This window comes from Sabethes cyaneus, chromosome 3 (genome assembly GCF_943734655.1).
Source record: "Sabethes cyaneus chromosome 3, idSabCyanKW18_F2, whole genome shotgun sequence".
Taxonomy (NCBI): domain Eukaryota; kingdom Metazoa; phylum Arthropoda; class Insecta; order Diptera; family Culicidae; genus Sabethes; species Sabethes cyaneus.
In genome coordinates this window covers 178,299,563-178,315,967 of record NC_071355.1, presented here as the reverse complement: position 1 = coordinate 178,315,967, position 16,405 = coordinate 178,299,563, and the positions used below count along the sequence as shown (strand labels likewise).

The window sequence follows — 16,405 nt, the reverse complement described above, 5'->3', positions numbered from 1 at the left end:
TCCCAAAGTTTTAACACCGATTTTGGACCCCTTTTTACGGACCCGCAACAAATCCTGCCTCGAATGACAGAGTGTTCATGAGGTGCTTGCACCACCTGGAGTTTAATTGGCACATGTATTAGTTTCAGTTTCGTACAAAACGTGTAGAGAGTGAGCTGCGATTCTTACCACAAAGTATGGTGTACTGGCAGGGGCCTGGTTTTGGTTATAGACAAGGCTTATATATTAGCCTTATATTTTCCGATATCGAGCTATACCATTATGCTCAAAAAACGAACCGTTTTGTTTAATTATTATTATGATTGTCACTTTCCTCAGTCACCTATCTTAGTAGCATAATTATCATAATTGATTAGAAAGGTTGGATCCGGCATTAATTATAAAGTTGGATGTTCTACGAACGCTTCGTTAAGCTGGTGCATGATGATACACAGTATGAAAAGTGGTTCAACTTTTCGTTGAATACATGAAAAACTTTCTGCTAAAAAACTATGATTCAGTAAAGATTTTCTGCTAACACAAAAACACAAATTGTGTCAGTGTAAAAGACAGTACTTCCGCTGCGAGAGCAACGCTCAGAACTTTCTAGAATTACGCGTATGTGATACAGCTCCATAATTCCAACCATGTCTTCCAAATCAAGTGTACTCGCTGGATACACTTGCAGTGTGCTACCTCATTATATAAATGAATATGCTCACCCACTTTTCCCGTTTACTTTCAGATAAGGATGCAAACGATGGCTCAAACTGGTTCCTCACGGACGAGGAGCGAAAATATGGCACAATTCCAGCTCGCATCTACTGGCTGTATCTGAAGGCGAGCGGACCGCACGTCGCAGCCATCTTCCTCGTCAGCGCTCTGGTCCAGCAGTGCCTGCGGGCATACACTGACTTTTGGCTGCAGAACTGGACCGAAGGAACGCAGTCGCACCGGTTGCCGCCGGAAGACGACGCTGATCCGCTTGATGTGAGACAAGTGACCTGCGGAAAGTGTTTTTTACGAAGCTACTTTACCGCAGTGTGATTCTTGCTATGGGGAATTTATTTGCCAGGATTTGCATTGTAAATTTCATATCAGTAACGGGTAGAAGCATTTAAATTCAAATTGTGACCTAATTTTTGGGACAATATTCGGGACATGCGAACGTTTTGTAATGGCTCCGTAGGCCCAAAATGCAGTCAATCACTTGATTGACGGCCCCTTGATAGTCATATTGTAGTTTCCATCCCCATTGGTAGCCGGACTGAAAACAACAACCAACCCGTCAATTAACATTGTATTTTATTCTCCGACTTTTCCAGATCACATACAATTTTCGTATTTACGCACTACTGTCGGCAACGTGCATCCTGCTAGCAACGATTTCCTTTCCGACTGGCCAAATGGCTGGCAGCAAGGCACGTAGGCGACTGCACCGCAAGCTGCTGGCGTCGGTATTGAAAAACTCGATCCATTTCTTTGAAACGGTACCCCTGGGCCGCATCATGAACCGACTCAGCATCGATATCGCCGTGGTCGATAAGGTAGGCTATATTGGCATCGTTATAAATCTAGGAGTCAACGGTCGGAAATCCCGGATTTAATCTCGTGTTTCCGTTTTCGGTCTTCCGGTCCGATTCGGATCTCCCACAGAAAATCGCTGCAACAAGTCAGAAGCTGCTGCAATTTATTCTGCTGTGCCTTTGTGCGGTGCTCATAAATAGTGTCGTGACGCCGTATTTCATCCTGTTAACAATACCAATTTGCGGCATTTATTACATCGTGCAAAAGTTCTACCGATGCTCTTCCAGGTGAGTGAGGGAAGATTTATGGTCTGTGACGTTCAAGATTGCATACTCGTTGTGTACACCGGTTACCAGCCATTTTAGAGCTTTTTTTAGAATAGCCCGATGATATGAAACTGACGGATTTACCGTGACCTAGCCTATAAAGTGAAAGTTACAATGGATTCTTTTGGCATGCAGTGGTTAGGATGTTCGATATTTTAGCATCCTCACTAAAAAGAAACGATAACCTGGTTTCTAAAGCAAATAAGAAGTTCAAAAGCTTTGGTGCCCCAAATGAATTATTCTGAATACTGAATTACATTTTTCCTTTATAATGGGAATGAACCAAAAATTTGTCATCACTAACGTATGAATAAATAACCACGTTATTAATCCTCAGCTGTGCAAACACATAAAATCACGAGCTAACATGCAAATGTTACCTGGAATGATTCTGCCGCACAAAACCACTTGAACATTCTGGGTAACTTTTGGTAAAAGTGTTCAAGCGGAAAACTGACCCCCTTTTTTGTTAATTTTACCGATGCACATAATTGGCTGAAGCCAATTAGAGTTCCAACATAGCTGCGCCACTTTCCCACCGAAATCAATAAATGAGACGAGAAAAGTTTCTTCAAATATACTCGTCGTATTTTAGTTTATCGTTTATATTCCAACACTTCCTTTTGCATGAACTATATTGCTGGAAGGGTACTTGCACGTGTTGGAAGCTTGCTCTAATGCTAACTCTGCATTTGAACACTGCTTGCCATAGAATGCACTTTGGTGCTCTTAATTGGATCGAATAAAGTTTGGTAAATCAATTTTCTTCATTATTCTTATCATTCTAGTTGTGTGGTGTGCAATACCAGAGCACCTGTGTACCGGTATAGTGAGAACGCTTTCAAATAACTTGAAGTCTTTGAAACAGTATTGGTTTGACCTTTCCAACAAAATTATATTTCTGTGCTACGAGGCGAAACTTTCCGAAGAAGTTTCTGTGCTACATTTTTGTTTCATAGATTCCCCAGCTTGCATATAAATTTTGAATAAAAATATTTTCGAATTTGTTGCTTAATAACAGAAGATGAATTGCTCTATCTAAGTTTTTACATTGTTACACAGATGACATATCGTACCCTAAAAAGGGGCTACTTTCTTAGAATGTTTGCAGGTGAAACTTTTCTTCTCGGAAAGCGTACTGTTTCCAATGTTATTTATGCATGAAGCTCTCTGATTCTCAGGCACTTTTTGTGTCACTTCTTTCGGTAAGTGACTCTGCTTGCATGTTCGGAATGAAGGAACAGTACTTTTCCTTCTCGTCAGGCACGCAGTTGAAAAACGTCCTTCAAAATGCCATCCGAGTTTATCTAAAAGCTATTGATGTTTACTGGACAAGCGAGGGAAAAAGAAACTTTTTTCGGTCGTGTAGACAGAAATGGGACATGAAACCATTCTGTAGCACTTTGTACCGTCGTTCAGTTTCTTTCATCTTTCAAGTTTTATTCTTTAATAAGACCCTTTATCTAAATATTATCGTTTAATTATCTCAAACGTCTTTAAATGATTTTGAAACTTGTGCTTGTGCAAACTATACAGTTATTTAAATTTTCAGAGAGCTCCAAAGACTGGAAAGCATCACCTATTCGCCAATAATAGCACATTTTTCCGAGACCATCGAAGGAGTAACGACAATCCGAGCCTACCGGCAGGAGACCCGTTTCACGGAGACGCTTTTTCGACGAATGGAAGCCAACAATGTGGCTCAAGTTATCCTAAATTGCAGCAACCGGTGGCTGGGAATCGCTCTCGATTATTTGGGAGCAATTATTGTATTTGTGGCAATTTGTAGTGCACTAATAACGGCCAGCCTGAAGCCGGAAACGACAAACGCCTCGCTGATTGGGCTGGCCATTAACTATGCCTTGCTGGTTCCGATTTACCTGAACTGGGTGGTGAAGCTGGCTGCCGAAATGGAAATGTACATCGGAGCGGTAGAGCGGATACAGTATTATATCGAGAGCAGTCGAAAACGGGCCCGGGAGAGAAATAAGGTGAAATGTAAGTACCAAATGGACACTGTAATTTCATGATTAGTTGCTATTGGTATTTCACATTTTCGCATCATAATCTCTGAATATAATAAGGTACAAATTAGAAATATTTCTGCACAGCATAGTAACATTCTAACTACTAACTCTAACGCTACTTTGAGTTTTAGTTTGTTCAGCCACCACCACAGATGTTGTTCTATCGACAATATCCATTTCATCTGCAAAACAGGCGAACTAACTAGATTTGCTGAAGATTGTGCCTATGTATTGCTCCGTTCATAACATCCTGTAGCGGCATATTGAACAGCCCACGTGAGGGACCTTCACGTAAACAAAGTCCTCTGCGAGGTTAGAATGGCCATGATTTTACGGTCGATGGTATCACACGCAACTTTGAAATCAATGAAATAATAGTGCGTTGAATTCTGCATTCATGAACTTTTTGGAGGATCCACCGCAGCGTGAATGTTTGATTCTTTACTGACCGTCCTTCAGCGAACTCGGAAGAGCACTTTCCACATTCTGATGAGTGCCACTGTGCATTTTTGTCGCCAATGCAGCGTTTTCCTCATCTACCACCCATTTATGTTTCTGCAGATTATGCAGATAAGTTATGAGTTAATTACATACAAAATTGCAAGTGTCAAATAAGCTGAGTTTATAAATGACAGGATCTCAAGAGTTCAATATATATGAGTAGTTTACTGCGCTTACACGTCAGAACAGAGAAAAGAATCGAAAGACCAGGATTCCAGCTTTTAGAATCCAGAGGATTCTTACAAATATATTATATTAACAATATAGTTCACTCTTCTACAATCCTGAAGACACGACTACTAGCGCCATAGCGGCATAAAAGGTTACCAATGTACACCGTAAATTCGACACGTCTTAGCCAATTAGCCAATTCTAGATAGAATTAACAAAAGTCGCAAATGTAAACAAAACGGGAGAGGAACCAGCTTAAGAAAATCAGCTCTCGCTCGGTTTGCTCGCACTTGTGACATTCGTCGTTTTGTTGGTTCTATCTTCAATTCACGATTAAGAAGCTCTATCGCCTTTGCATTTATGAAATAGACCAAATCATTATGCCGTCAATTGACAGAAACCGGCGTGGCGCCTTTGTTTACATTTTGGATTATTTTCTTTTTCATTTATATCGAATGTAGCGTGTGTGTTGCACGTTTTACAGGTATAACGGCTTTTCTAATTCAGTTATGCTGCTGTTTAAACAACAAACATGTCGTTTAAACACCTGAATCTTTGCTGGATTCTGTCATTTGTTATGTAAACAAAGGAACCAGCATGGTATGGATAGTAACACAATTAAGTTTTATACCTAACGGTACAATAAACAAGAATGACGTCATAGCGTTAGAAATAGCACATTCTGTCTACCGCACCTTTTCTTATGTATTGGTTACACGCTTAAAAAATTTTATTACAAAAAGCTTTTAATCACCTTTTTGTCCGCAAGAGGGTGTTACTTTTGCGTCTCTTCGGATATATATGGGATTTTGCGAAGTGAACCATATTGTTAATATAATATATTTGATTCTTATTTCATACTGCAGGCGTTTCCCGTACTGAGTTATAGCTATCTCTGGGATTCAATTCTTAAGAACTCTATAAGAATCCTGCTTCTATAAGCAGAAGCAGGAGCGCACAGAGACTCTGTGCGAATCTTTTTGGTTCGTCCTGGTAGAGCTGTGGAAAAAAGAACTCACCGTCTAAAAAACGCCAGTACAACGAGCACGTGCTCGCGGGTCCAGAGGAGAGGTTCGCCAGCAACGACACACGGAGTTTCTACAAAAGGGTCAGGTGCAAGAATTTTGTCATGCCTAGGATGTGCAATGATAGTGCTGGCAACCTGCTTACTGACAAAATAACGGTAACAACCAGATGGAAGAGTATTTCCAGACGCTATTCAATAGAGAAGTAAACACGAAGAACAGCAGGTACAGGATAAGAATTGTGAGCGACGGCCAAACTGTGGAGCCACCAATGCAGGATGAGTTTATGAAGGCAATCAGTGAGCTGAAAAGCGGTAACGTTGCTGGAAAGAATGGTATCCTGGCTGAACTTCTAAAAGCAGGGATCGAGCAGCTGTACGAAACAATTCGCCGCATCATTGTCAGAATTTGGGTGGAAAATAAACATCGGAGGAGTGGTTGATTGGCCTCATTTCCCATAATTTAAAAAACGGACATCGGCTCGAGAGTAAAAACTATCGAGGAATTACATTGTTCAATTCTGTCTATAAGGTGCTCTCCCTACTCTGAAACAAAAACCATGGTATCTCGCACAATTTTGCAGAAAACGCATGCTTTTTGTAAGTACCATGAAAAAGCTATTCAAATTTACCATGATTCTTGTACAAGTAATATGTTCTCAGATAATTTTACTACCTTTCATGGTCATGTCTAGTAATTTTGACTACGATTCTGTTATTTTTCTCATGTATCGGGGTAACGCCGAAAACAACACATAGTAATTTTGACCAGAACACTGCTTAAGCTAAACAGAAATCTTTTCTGCAAAAATTCACTGGTGTGTCCTTTTAATTTTACCCTCTAATATGGTAACAATTACCATGATTCTTGTTTCAGTGTATCCTGTGTTGTAGATTGAGACCGTTAGCGGAATTCTTCGTCGGCGAGTACCAAGCTGGTTTTCATAAGGGTCGCTCCACGATGGATCAGATATTTACCCTGCGTCGAGTAACTGACGAGTTTCGGGAGTACAACTAGAGACTCATCATCTTTTTGTGGATTTTAAAGCGACATACGATTCAGTCAAACGAAATGAGCTGTGGCAGTTAACGCTAGCACATGGTTTTTCTACAGAACTAGTTACGTTGATTCGTGTGACGCTGTATGAGTAAAAATTATGAGTCACAATAGCGGATGAGACCTCTTTTACTTACTTATTCAGCCGAGAGCCGGGTTGGCTCTTGCCGTATCATAAATTCCTCTCCATTGTACTCGGTCCTGAGCTACTCAGGCACAAGAGACCATCACCCTGAAGAACCTCTTGTGGGATTCGAATGAACTCGTCAATCAATTGGACATCTGCATACTGCACTGTGCACCGTCTAATTTTAATCTGTATATTTTGCACCTGTCATATCAGCTTCCTGAGAAAGGCGTTATCGACCATAATTTTCCATGGATCTTCGCGGTCGATGGTATCATTTGCAGCATTGAAGTCAATGGATAGTACCGGTCATTCGTATCGCTACAACTTTCGCCATACGAATGGTCGCGTATCGATCAAACGTTAGAACTTTCATGTTTCCTGAGAACGATGGCGCTGCTTGAACTCTGCATATTCCCCCTCCTTCTTCAGGGAGAATTTTTTCCCGGAAGATATGGGTTCGCTACATTTTCTTCTATCTGCGTCTTTCTACGTCCTGGTGAGTGGTACTGTGCATGCTTACCACCCGCGCAGCGTTCTTTTCAGCCATCACCCTTTCATGAATGATTCCACAGCTTTGATGATGTTTTTGGGCGTATTTCAGCTCCAGGTCACTAACTTGTGTAGAAGTTTCTGCTGAAAGAAGACACTAGATGCATTCATGTTCTTGAAGGCGCCAAAGTCGTTAAGTCGTTGGTTAGCTGGTGTGCACTCAAACCTTGATTCGCCGTTTGTATTTCTTCTACCGGTCGACCTGGGCAATCTGTGCTCCCTAAAAGTTGAGATCGGAAGTTGCTGCACTAATTCCTTGCTTCCCCGGAGTGCACAGTGCTACTTAGAGTTCCACGCTGACACAAGGAAGATGATCAACCGCCTCTAAAATGGAGGTCAAACGCCATTTTGAGCTGCTTCTGATATGGAGAACAGGCGCTCAAATGTTCCCACCGCGGATGGCTACTTGATCTTCCTTGGGGGTATTTCATATCCCAGCTGCTCTTGGGTGGAGGTAGAAATAGAAATTGCTGGATAAGAAGCTAACAACCACTGTGGGGTAAACGTAAAACGGAGTGTGGCACAGGCGTTCGAATCACCAGTTATAGGCATTTCTAGGAGTTACAGGTCGTCGGAGCAGTTTGACCGGATGCTAGACGTGCTCACCACGAGCTTACGGGCCGCAAACCCGTTGTCATTGGAGGAGACTTCAATGCTTGGGCTGACGAACGGGGTAGCAGGTGCACTACCCCTAGAAGACAAAGCTTGCTGGAAGCTCTGTCCAAGCTGGATGTAAGTCTGGCTAACGTGGGATCTGTCCTTACCTTTTCGATATCACCTTCTGCAGCCCAACGTTGCTTGCCAACATGGGTTGGGTTGGAGGGTGTCAGATGAGCACACGCATAGCGACCCAAGTAGCACACGTTGTCACAATTGAGTCGCAGCGGCTGATATGCGACAAATTTAAATATAAAACTTCGGTTACAGTAACCTAAAATATAACAGTTGTGTAACCGAAATAGCGCAACTTATGTAACTAAATCTGGTTGCATTAACAGTTACTCAATAACCAATATGTAACATGTATAGTTACAAAATGGTTACTATTGAAGTTACACATAAACTGTAAATTGACTTTCAATTGGTGGCAAATTAGTTATCTTGTAACTTTTATTGCATAGCGAAAATGTAGCAGGTTTATTATTTCAATCTATGGCTGTCAACGTCAAGCAGTAAATTTAACTGTTGAATATAGAAGAGTGTATAAATTATTATTTCAACACAAATTTTAATGCAGTTTCAAATTTATGGTGAAATGCATGATTCTAGCTTTGAAAAATTCACGCGCTCTTATTCAATATAGCTTTTCGTTACTTACTTCTTTGAAAAATTGATGTTTTGTAAATCAAATATAAAAATTTAAATTTTAATTTTTTGATTTTTTAAATTTATTCTTAGCAATAATGAATTAGTGGAGCATTCACCTAGAAACCATTAAAAATCAAGTTGTTTTCGCTATCACTTCTATCACAGTAAAATTCATAGCCATTTTGCCTTTGGTTCTAACTACTACACCATCGTCCTTGAAGTTTTGTATCGTTTTCGGCATATTGCATGAAATGATTTTAAGCAGCCATTGTTCATTGTTCACATTGTTGATATCGGGAAAAGGTATTTTTTAGTGATTGTTGTGAAAAGAAAGTGTTAATTTAATATCAAAGAATAGTTTCAGTTTGAATAAAACAGTTACCACTAGTGTTAATCATAGAAGGTTACATTTCAGTTACATTCTAGTTGTACGTAACCTTAGCCTTCGACATGGTTACGGTATCGGTTATACGGTAACCAATATTAAATCTGTTGTAGTCACTTATTTCTTATGTCGTCATTTCTAAGTTACACTTTAACCTATTTTCATTGCCGGTTTCGTTTCGATGTAACTTGATCGTTTTGACGTTTGAGAATAATCATCATTTGTTTACTTAATACCAATGTCTGGGCGGAGAAGATTCCAAGTACCATCAATTAAGTAAATAAACGCATTTACAAGAGCATTTCACAACCCGTGTACCAATTGTTTATCTTTACCATTAGCAATATTCTTCAGGTCTAGTTTTTCCTTAATCCGTTGTGTTTACAAGGAACAGTGAACAAATTGTTGCGAAAATGTTACTAGCCGACTTTTTTTGACTTCGTAACTGCTCGTAACGGAAAATTAACTGTTTTGCGACCAGCAAGTTGATGACAGTTTGGAAAAAGGTTTCATTTGTGTCACTTGATAACTATTTGGTAACTCGTAACTGAAAGGTGACTGTTTTGCGACGACCAAGTTGTTGACAGTTCGAACAAAAGGTTTCAATTTGGTCATTTGGTAACTACCTGGTAACTTTTTGAGATTTTTGTCACTAGAAAACTAAAAAGTAACTATTTTTAATTTTATGTAACCTAACTCGTTACAAGTATCCTAAATGTAACTGCTGTGCAACCTTTTTGTATTTTTTTATTTTTATGATTAGTTACAAGTGCTACTTGGGGACCACCAAGCTATACGGTACACGATTGAACGACGGATGCTACGGCCACGCGGGTTGAAGTCGATAGGGAGGAGGTGGAAAGTGAAGTCCTTCGACAAAGACCTGTTCGTTGAAGCACTCAGCGCAGAGAGCAACCGCTCGAACATGAGTGCCCGTGAGTTGACCTAGTACGGGCATGTGATACCACTATGCCCAGGACGGTACAGCCAACGAACGGTCGTCGTTCGGTATACTGGTGGAGTGATTCCATTGCCCAGCTCCGCTCCAGGTGCCACAGAGCGAGAAGGCTAGCGCAGAGGACCCGTTCCGATGCAGTTGCTGAAGCTCGGGGAGTCGAACTTAGAGCAGCCAGGTTGGCGCTCAACAAGGAGGTTAGGCGTAGCAAGAAATCTTGTTTTCAGGAGCTATGCCGCAACGCGGGTTCGAATCCCTGGGGTGGTGCATACCAGGTGGTGATGAAAAAGATGAAGGGTACATCCGCTCTGCAGGAAACCTGCCCCCAAAAGCTGAAAGTCATCGTGGAATGGCTCTTTCCGCAACACGATCCAGTTTGGTGGCCTTCGACCCCGTACGGTCAATCGAATGATGTCCTCATTCCGGTCACGAATGAGGAACTCATCGTAATTGCCAGGGGTTTAAAAACGAAGAAAGCGCCCGGTCCTGACGGGATTACGAACGAGGCACTCAAAGTGGCGACCCAAGCATATCCCGATATGTTTAGAGAGACACTTCAGAATTGCCTTGAGGTATGCGAATTTCCAGACAAATGGAAAGTTCAAAAATTGGTACTGCTGCCAAAGCCGGGGAAACCGCCTGGTGATCCTTCGACTTACAGGCTAATTTACCTATTGGACGCGTTAGGCAAATTGCTAGAGCGGGGAATTCTAAACAGGCTGATGCCTGTGGTGGAAAGTGATGCCGGACTGGCAAGCTCGTAGTTTGGCTTCCGTAAAAGGAAGTCCACTGTAGACGCCATAAAGTCCGTGGTGGAGAGGGCCGAGAAGCCTATGAGACGGAAAAGACGAGGCGACAGGTATTATGCCATAGTCACAATCGATGTCAAAAACACCTTTAACAGCGCTAACTGGGGTGCAATCGCGCTAGCGCTGCATAGGATGAGGGTACCGGATCATCTATGCAGGTTGCTTAAAAGTTACTTCGAGAACCGGACGCTAGTGTACGACACGGCGGATGGGGCGAAGAAGTACAAAGTGAGAGCGGATGTTCCACAGGGCTCGATTCTCGGTCCCACGTTCTGGAATGCCATGTACGATGGGGTGCTGAGGCTCGAACTTCCCACTGGGGTCGAGATCACTGGCTTCGCCGATGATATCGTCCTTACAGTGGTAGGCGAGTTTCTAGAGGAGGTGGAAATGCTGGTATCAGACGCTATTAGCATAACAGAAGGTTGGATACCGGGCGTCAATCTACGATTGGCCCACCACAAAACGGAAGCGGTGATGATCAGTAACCGCAAGTCGGCCCTAGAGGCCAAAATAATCGTTGGAGGACAGGTGATTGTCTCCAAACGAAGTGTGAAGTACCTGGGTGTCATGGCAGACAATAGGCTGAACTTCACCAGCCATGGTGATTATGCTTGTGGCAAAGCGTTAACGGCGGTTACTGCGCTGTCCAAGATCATGCCGAACGGCTACGGTCCTAGCAGCAGTAAGAGACGCCTGATGACCAGCGTTGCCATGGCGGTGCTACGGTATGGTGCACCGGCATGGGCTCCGGCTTTGGAGAGTAAGCGCAATCAGGCATGTCTGAACAAGGTGTTCAGGCTGTTGGCATTGCGCGTTGCGCGTTGCGTGCGGCTACCGTATCATATCGTTGGATGCGATCAACGCCGACAACATCGTGCAGAGTATATGCGCTGAACAGCGTGCATGGGGTGCGTCGATAGGGCGGCAACGGAGGTGATAACGGAGTTGCAACGGCTAGAACGTTTGCAACGACAGGGCCTGACATAGCTTAGCTAGGGTCAGTAATGATTTGAGATTGCTTGATTCTTCTCGGTGAAATGATAACTATGTTTGTTTTATGCGTGACGCGTTTCAGCCTACTGCATTCTTTCGGCCATCTTCGGACGCAAAACAGGCACGTCTAGTAACTTTAAGCGTTCAATGTCTATTCCGTTCCGAACGCTTAAAGTTACTAGACGTGCCTGTTTTGCGTCCGAAGATGGCCGAAGGAATGTAGTAGGCTGAAACGCGTCACGCATAAAACAAACATAGTTATCATTTCACCGAGAAGAATCAAGCAATCTCAAATCATAATATTGCGGTGATTTAACGTTCTAACTAAGGGTCAGTAATGGGCTGATTGGGCAGCCCAGGCCCTAGGTGAAGGGTAGTGGCGGTATGAAGTGACAACCCAAGTAGCACACTTTAGGTCCATTTAGTTGACGCAACCGGATTACAACTGAAATTAGTCATAATTCGGTTACCACAACTACTTTGTAACAACCGTGCTAGTAGGGAAGGGTGTTGTGTGAACCCACGCACGCAACGGATAAGTCGGAGTGCTTAGGCACGTCCTACCTCCCGAAGTAAAACCTAACAGTAGTTCCGGGAGGGGTTCAGGAATGGGCAGCAGAAGAGTTTTTAGTAGGTAGGCGCATGTTGGCACCTTGAGAATCCTTTTCGGCACCGTGAAGGTGCTGTCTATGTAGATTTTCTCCCTGCATAAACAATATAAAAAAGGCATTCCTAGGGGGGTATTCGTCGTTTACCTGGCGAAAGTCGGGAGGTTCCGGTGGGCTAGCCACGCTACCCGGTAGCGACGGACGTCGGACGATAGTTCGATGAAATCAGTTTCTTCAAGGGCCCCACGGGTATTAGTCATTGAGAGAACTAGCGCGTTAGAAGGTCCGACTAGAGTAGAGTAAAGAGTAAATCATGAAAATTCGATGCCATTGATTTGGCTTGATTTGATTGGTTTGGGTTGATAATCTAAAATATGTCTAGAAATGTTCATTCGCCACTCACACTTGCTTCAATCAATGAACTAATGCAAATTTTCACAATGTTTTATGTACGGGTAGTATGAATTTTAATTTCAACTTTTCGGAATTACCAAAACCTTGTTTAACTATCATTCTACTATTTTCAAACCACAACATAAAAGTTGTCCCTCCGTTGATGCGCTAGTTTAAGAAAACTTGGTGGAACTCTGTGGGATGCCACCCGCAACCCTCCTGTGCCGTCATGAATGCTAGCTACTGAGTAATTGCGAGCATAATTCAATCCCTGTCACAGAAAATATTTACCGCAGAGTAAAATCGATTAATGTGCATCTTCTCAATCAACTCTCTTCGGCAGATAAACCGGTTCCGATCTCATGGCCCCAGAAAGGTGACATCGTGTTCGAGAACGTTTCCCTGCGGTACGAAAGCCAGAAGGAGAACGTAATCACAAATTTGAATTTAACCATTCCCACCGGACAGAGGGTAAGTTGGCTTCGGGACGAAATCCTGCCTGCCATTTCCGCCCGCGTTTACAGTGGCAGTAGGTAATAGTAGTAGTGGTGGTAGGTAGTAGTTGCTCAAACGCAGATGTAAAAATAATGGAATAGAACCGACAGACGAACGGATAACCGTACCGTACTGGGGCTGGCGGTTTGCACTGGTCTGGATTGTTGGTAGCTTCCAAGAGAATGGCTACAATTAATTATTTATGTTGGCACCGGAATAAGAGAGCTGCTACCGGAGCGGAACTATATGTAAAACTAACCTAGTACAAGCGGGATGGGAAAACAAGTTTTGTACATCTAGAGAGTGGCCGTTTCTTTCTGCTTCTTCGTTGCTTCTTCTTCAGCGACCGGAAACTGAAGGGCAACTAAAAGCTCGGAATAAGGTTGTTGTTTGTTGACACAGAGTTGCATGCAGCTGGTCGGTGGTTGGGCGGTTTGAAAGTGGGTGACCCTTTACATGATAAAGTTGCTCTCGGTTAGGAGTTGGACTCGATGCTTTAACTTGTCTACAAGCAGTGTTGACGAATAGGCTGTCACACTATCTGTGCTACTGCAGTAGTTCCATTTCATTTTTTTGTTTTCAAATTGCGCTTTATACAATTTGTCAACGGACGAGGGACAAAACTAGCAACCCTGCCCATTACTCGACAGTAAAGTACCAAGAAAGTGAGTCTGTTAAATTGATGATCTGAAATTAGCTTTCAGAATGGGTGGAAATTAAAATGCACTTCAATGCAATGGGCGACCGTCTCTGGTTGAAGAAGAGACTGCTAACCGTTCCCAGTGGATGACCGAGTGCCGGCTTTAGCCGCTTTGGAGTGCTTTTCAGCTGTAGTGACAGTTTTTCATTTCCGGGGCGTTCCAGCGAACCATTTTTTTCATATTTTTTCTTCTTTACATTCCTTTTTTTTCATGTCGTGAACTGTGTTCGCAGATTGGCATATGCGGTCGAACCGGAAGCGGTAAATCTTCGCTAGCATTGTCGCTGTTCGGCGTGCTGGAGTTGGTCGATGGGCGGATATTGATCGATGATGTCGACATTGCTGGCATCCATAGCGAGGAACTGCGCAGCCGGCTGTCCATAATTCCTCAGGAAGTGGTACTGTTCGGGGGTAGTCTACGGGAAAATCTCGACCCGCGGGGACATTTTGGCGATTTGGAATTATGGAACTGTCTCGAGATGGCGCAATTGAAGGAGGTGGTGATGGAACTGCCGGATGGGCTGGGTAAGTGTGAAGCATATGAGAGGCGATTTAGGAAAAAATAATTAATTAGATTAACCTTAATTGTTATCCACATTGTCTTTACTATCGAACACTTTCAGATACACAAATTGACGAAGGTAGGCCCCTGTTAAGTGCAGGTCAGCGGCAGCTTCTGTGCTTGGCCCGTGCTATTCTGCGGGGTTCCGTTTGTTTGGTGCTGGATGAGGCGACCTCATCACTCGACCTGGAAACGGAGAAACTGGTACTGGAGGCAGCCGGGAGGGCTTTCAAAGGCCGAACGGTGATCACGATAGCGGTAACTAAATTTGAATTAGTTATTCGAATGTTAGCTGGTTTGTTATGGAATCACTGATGAATATTTATATGTTTTGCTGTCTTGATACCAAAATATTATCGGTTGCAAATGAAATGTGTTTTACAGCGGGTAAAGTTGTAAATGTTTGTATTAGGCGAAACCGAAACGGTAGCGTGTGACAACCGTGTCGGCCAAAATGTCAGTGATATGCTGCTCGAATGGTTTCGCTCTAATGCATATTTGTGATGTGTTTTGAAGTTAGCTCTATATTTTTGTATTGATTTCAACTGATTCAGCGAGCACGCGTGCATGGGGAGTATATTTTTATTTGAAACTTTCATCCACTTCAATAGAATTCAAAAACACACGAATGTCAATTGAAGTCCCAATATTGATACCACTTCAAACTGTTACTGTATAGATATGATCGACATGGTTATATTGCTGATGGTTGAAAGGAGATTTTTAAAAGTGCACTTGCTTTGGATTTCATCATGAATCGATCGTTAAATGCGCTCGACTTAATGAATTTAGGGATGCAAATGGGGCCCAGTGGCAGGAGTGAAGAGCAAAGCAAAGCTTACGTCCTGCATTATGTTTTTGAAACTTGAGCGTCTGTTTTTTTCGACAAACTTCGCAACTAGAGCTTAGAGTACAGGACAATTGCGGTACTACGATCCTCGTGATTCCTACAGCCTTTCCCAGGTTCGCCAAATTCAAAGTATTGTTCAACACGATTAAATGTTCTAGTATACGATGCAATTGGATCGTTGCGGCCAAATTTGGTGCGGTGAAAGCGGTTGGTCAGCAGCGAGAATGATCGCAGTGTCCTTTGTACTCGAACCTCGCATTTAGAGACCAGTCTGCAGCCTCTTTCAAGGACAGAGGTGGCGTTGTTTAAGATTAAATTAAACAAAAGTGGTCCTCAGTTACTGCCTTGCGGCACACCAGATTGATTCGTGAACGAGAACTTCGACTCAAGTTTTACTTGTAAAACCCTGTCGCACAAATATGGGCGTTACCATGGATTGGATTAAAAACTGGATTTGAAATTAAAGTTGAAATTCGACTGGACATTGAATTTAAAATTAAGCTCGAAATTGAACTAAAAATTGGAACATTTTGTAGGGAACCTATTTTAAGCAGTCCACTTATTGATTTACCCTATTATAATTGATGGGTTGACTAAGTGAGGGATATCAGCATACCAAACTTCTAGTTAACTTTAATTCTTCAAGCAGTTTCCACTATAAGTCACTATTATTAAGCTAAACTTCTGAATTTTATCAAAAGTTTATCAAAAATTCAGGAGCTAATCTCAATCAGCGGAATACATTTCATTCCCCAAGGGATTTTCTTAAGCAGTCCTGAACTTTGCTGATATATTGCAATTTTGTCCGAAATTACTTATTTAGTTTTAGTTTTAGTTTTAGTACAGCGGGATTTCGAATTTGGCAACAAGTGCGTGTCGTCTATGTTGCCAAAATCGAAACCGTGCCAAAATCGAGACCCTTTTTTGATACGAAAGAGTTGAATGTAAATGCGTTAGAAATCAACGATTGCAACCGTTTTATGCCTGAAAAGTCCGCCAAGAGCTATCCGTCCGGTGCAAGTAAGTTTTTGGCAACCTGCCGTAAGACGTAGT

At 42.5% G+C, this 16,405-nt stretch overlaps 2 protein-coding genes across 2 annotated transcripts in view; one reads left to right on the top strand and one right to left on the bottom strand.

The window, feature by feature from the left end:
- Positions 1 to 16,405, bottom strand: part of LOC128743360 (homeotic protein female sterile) — a 420,579-nt gene that overhangs the window by 184,158 nt on the left and 220,016 nt on the right. The window lies entirely within an intron of this gene.
- Positions 1 to 16,405, top strand: part of LOC128740451 (ATP-binding cassette sub-family C member Sur) — a 119,061-nt gene that overhangs the window by 95,880 nt on the left and 6,776 nt on the right. The window contains exons 23-29 of the mRNA XM_053835991.1: positions 725 to 969; positions 1,305 to 1,526; positions 1,636 to 1,793; positions 3,385 to 3,830; positions 13,089 to 13,216; positions 14,174 to 14,465; positions 14,564 to 14,760. Coding sequence (XP_053691966.1) covers positions 725 to 969; positions 1,305 to 1,526; positions 1,636 to 1,793; positions 3,385 to 3,830; positions 13,089 to 13,216; positions 14,174 to 14,465; positions 14,564 to 14,760 — 1,688 coding nt within the window. The remainder of the gene's footprint in view (positions 1 to 724; positions 970 to 1,304; positions 1,527 to 1,635; positions 1,794 to 3,384; positions 3,831 to 13,088; positions 13,217 to 14,173; positions 14,466 to 14,563; positions 14,761 to 16,405) is intronic.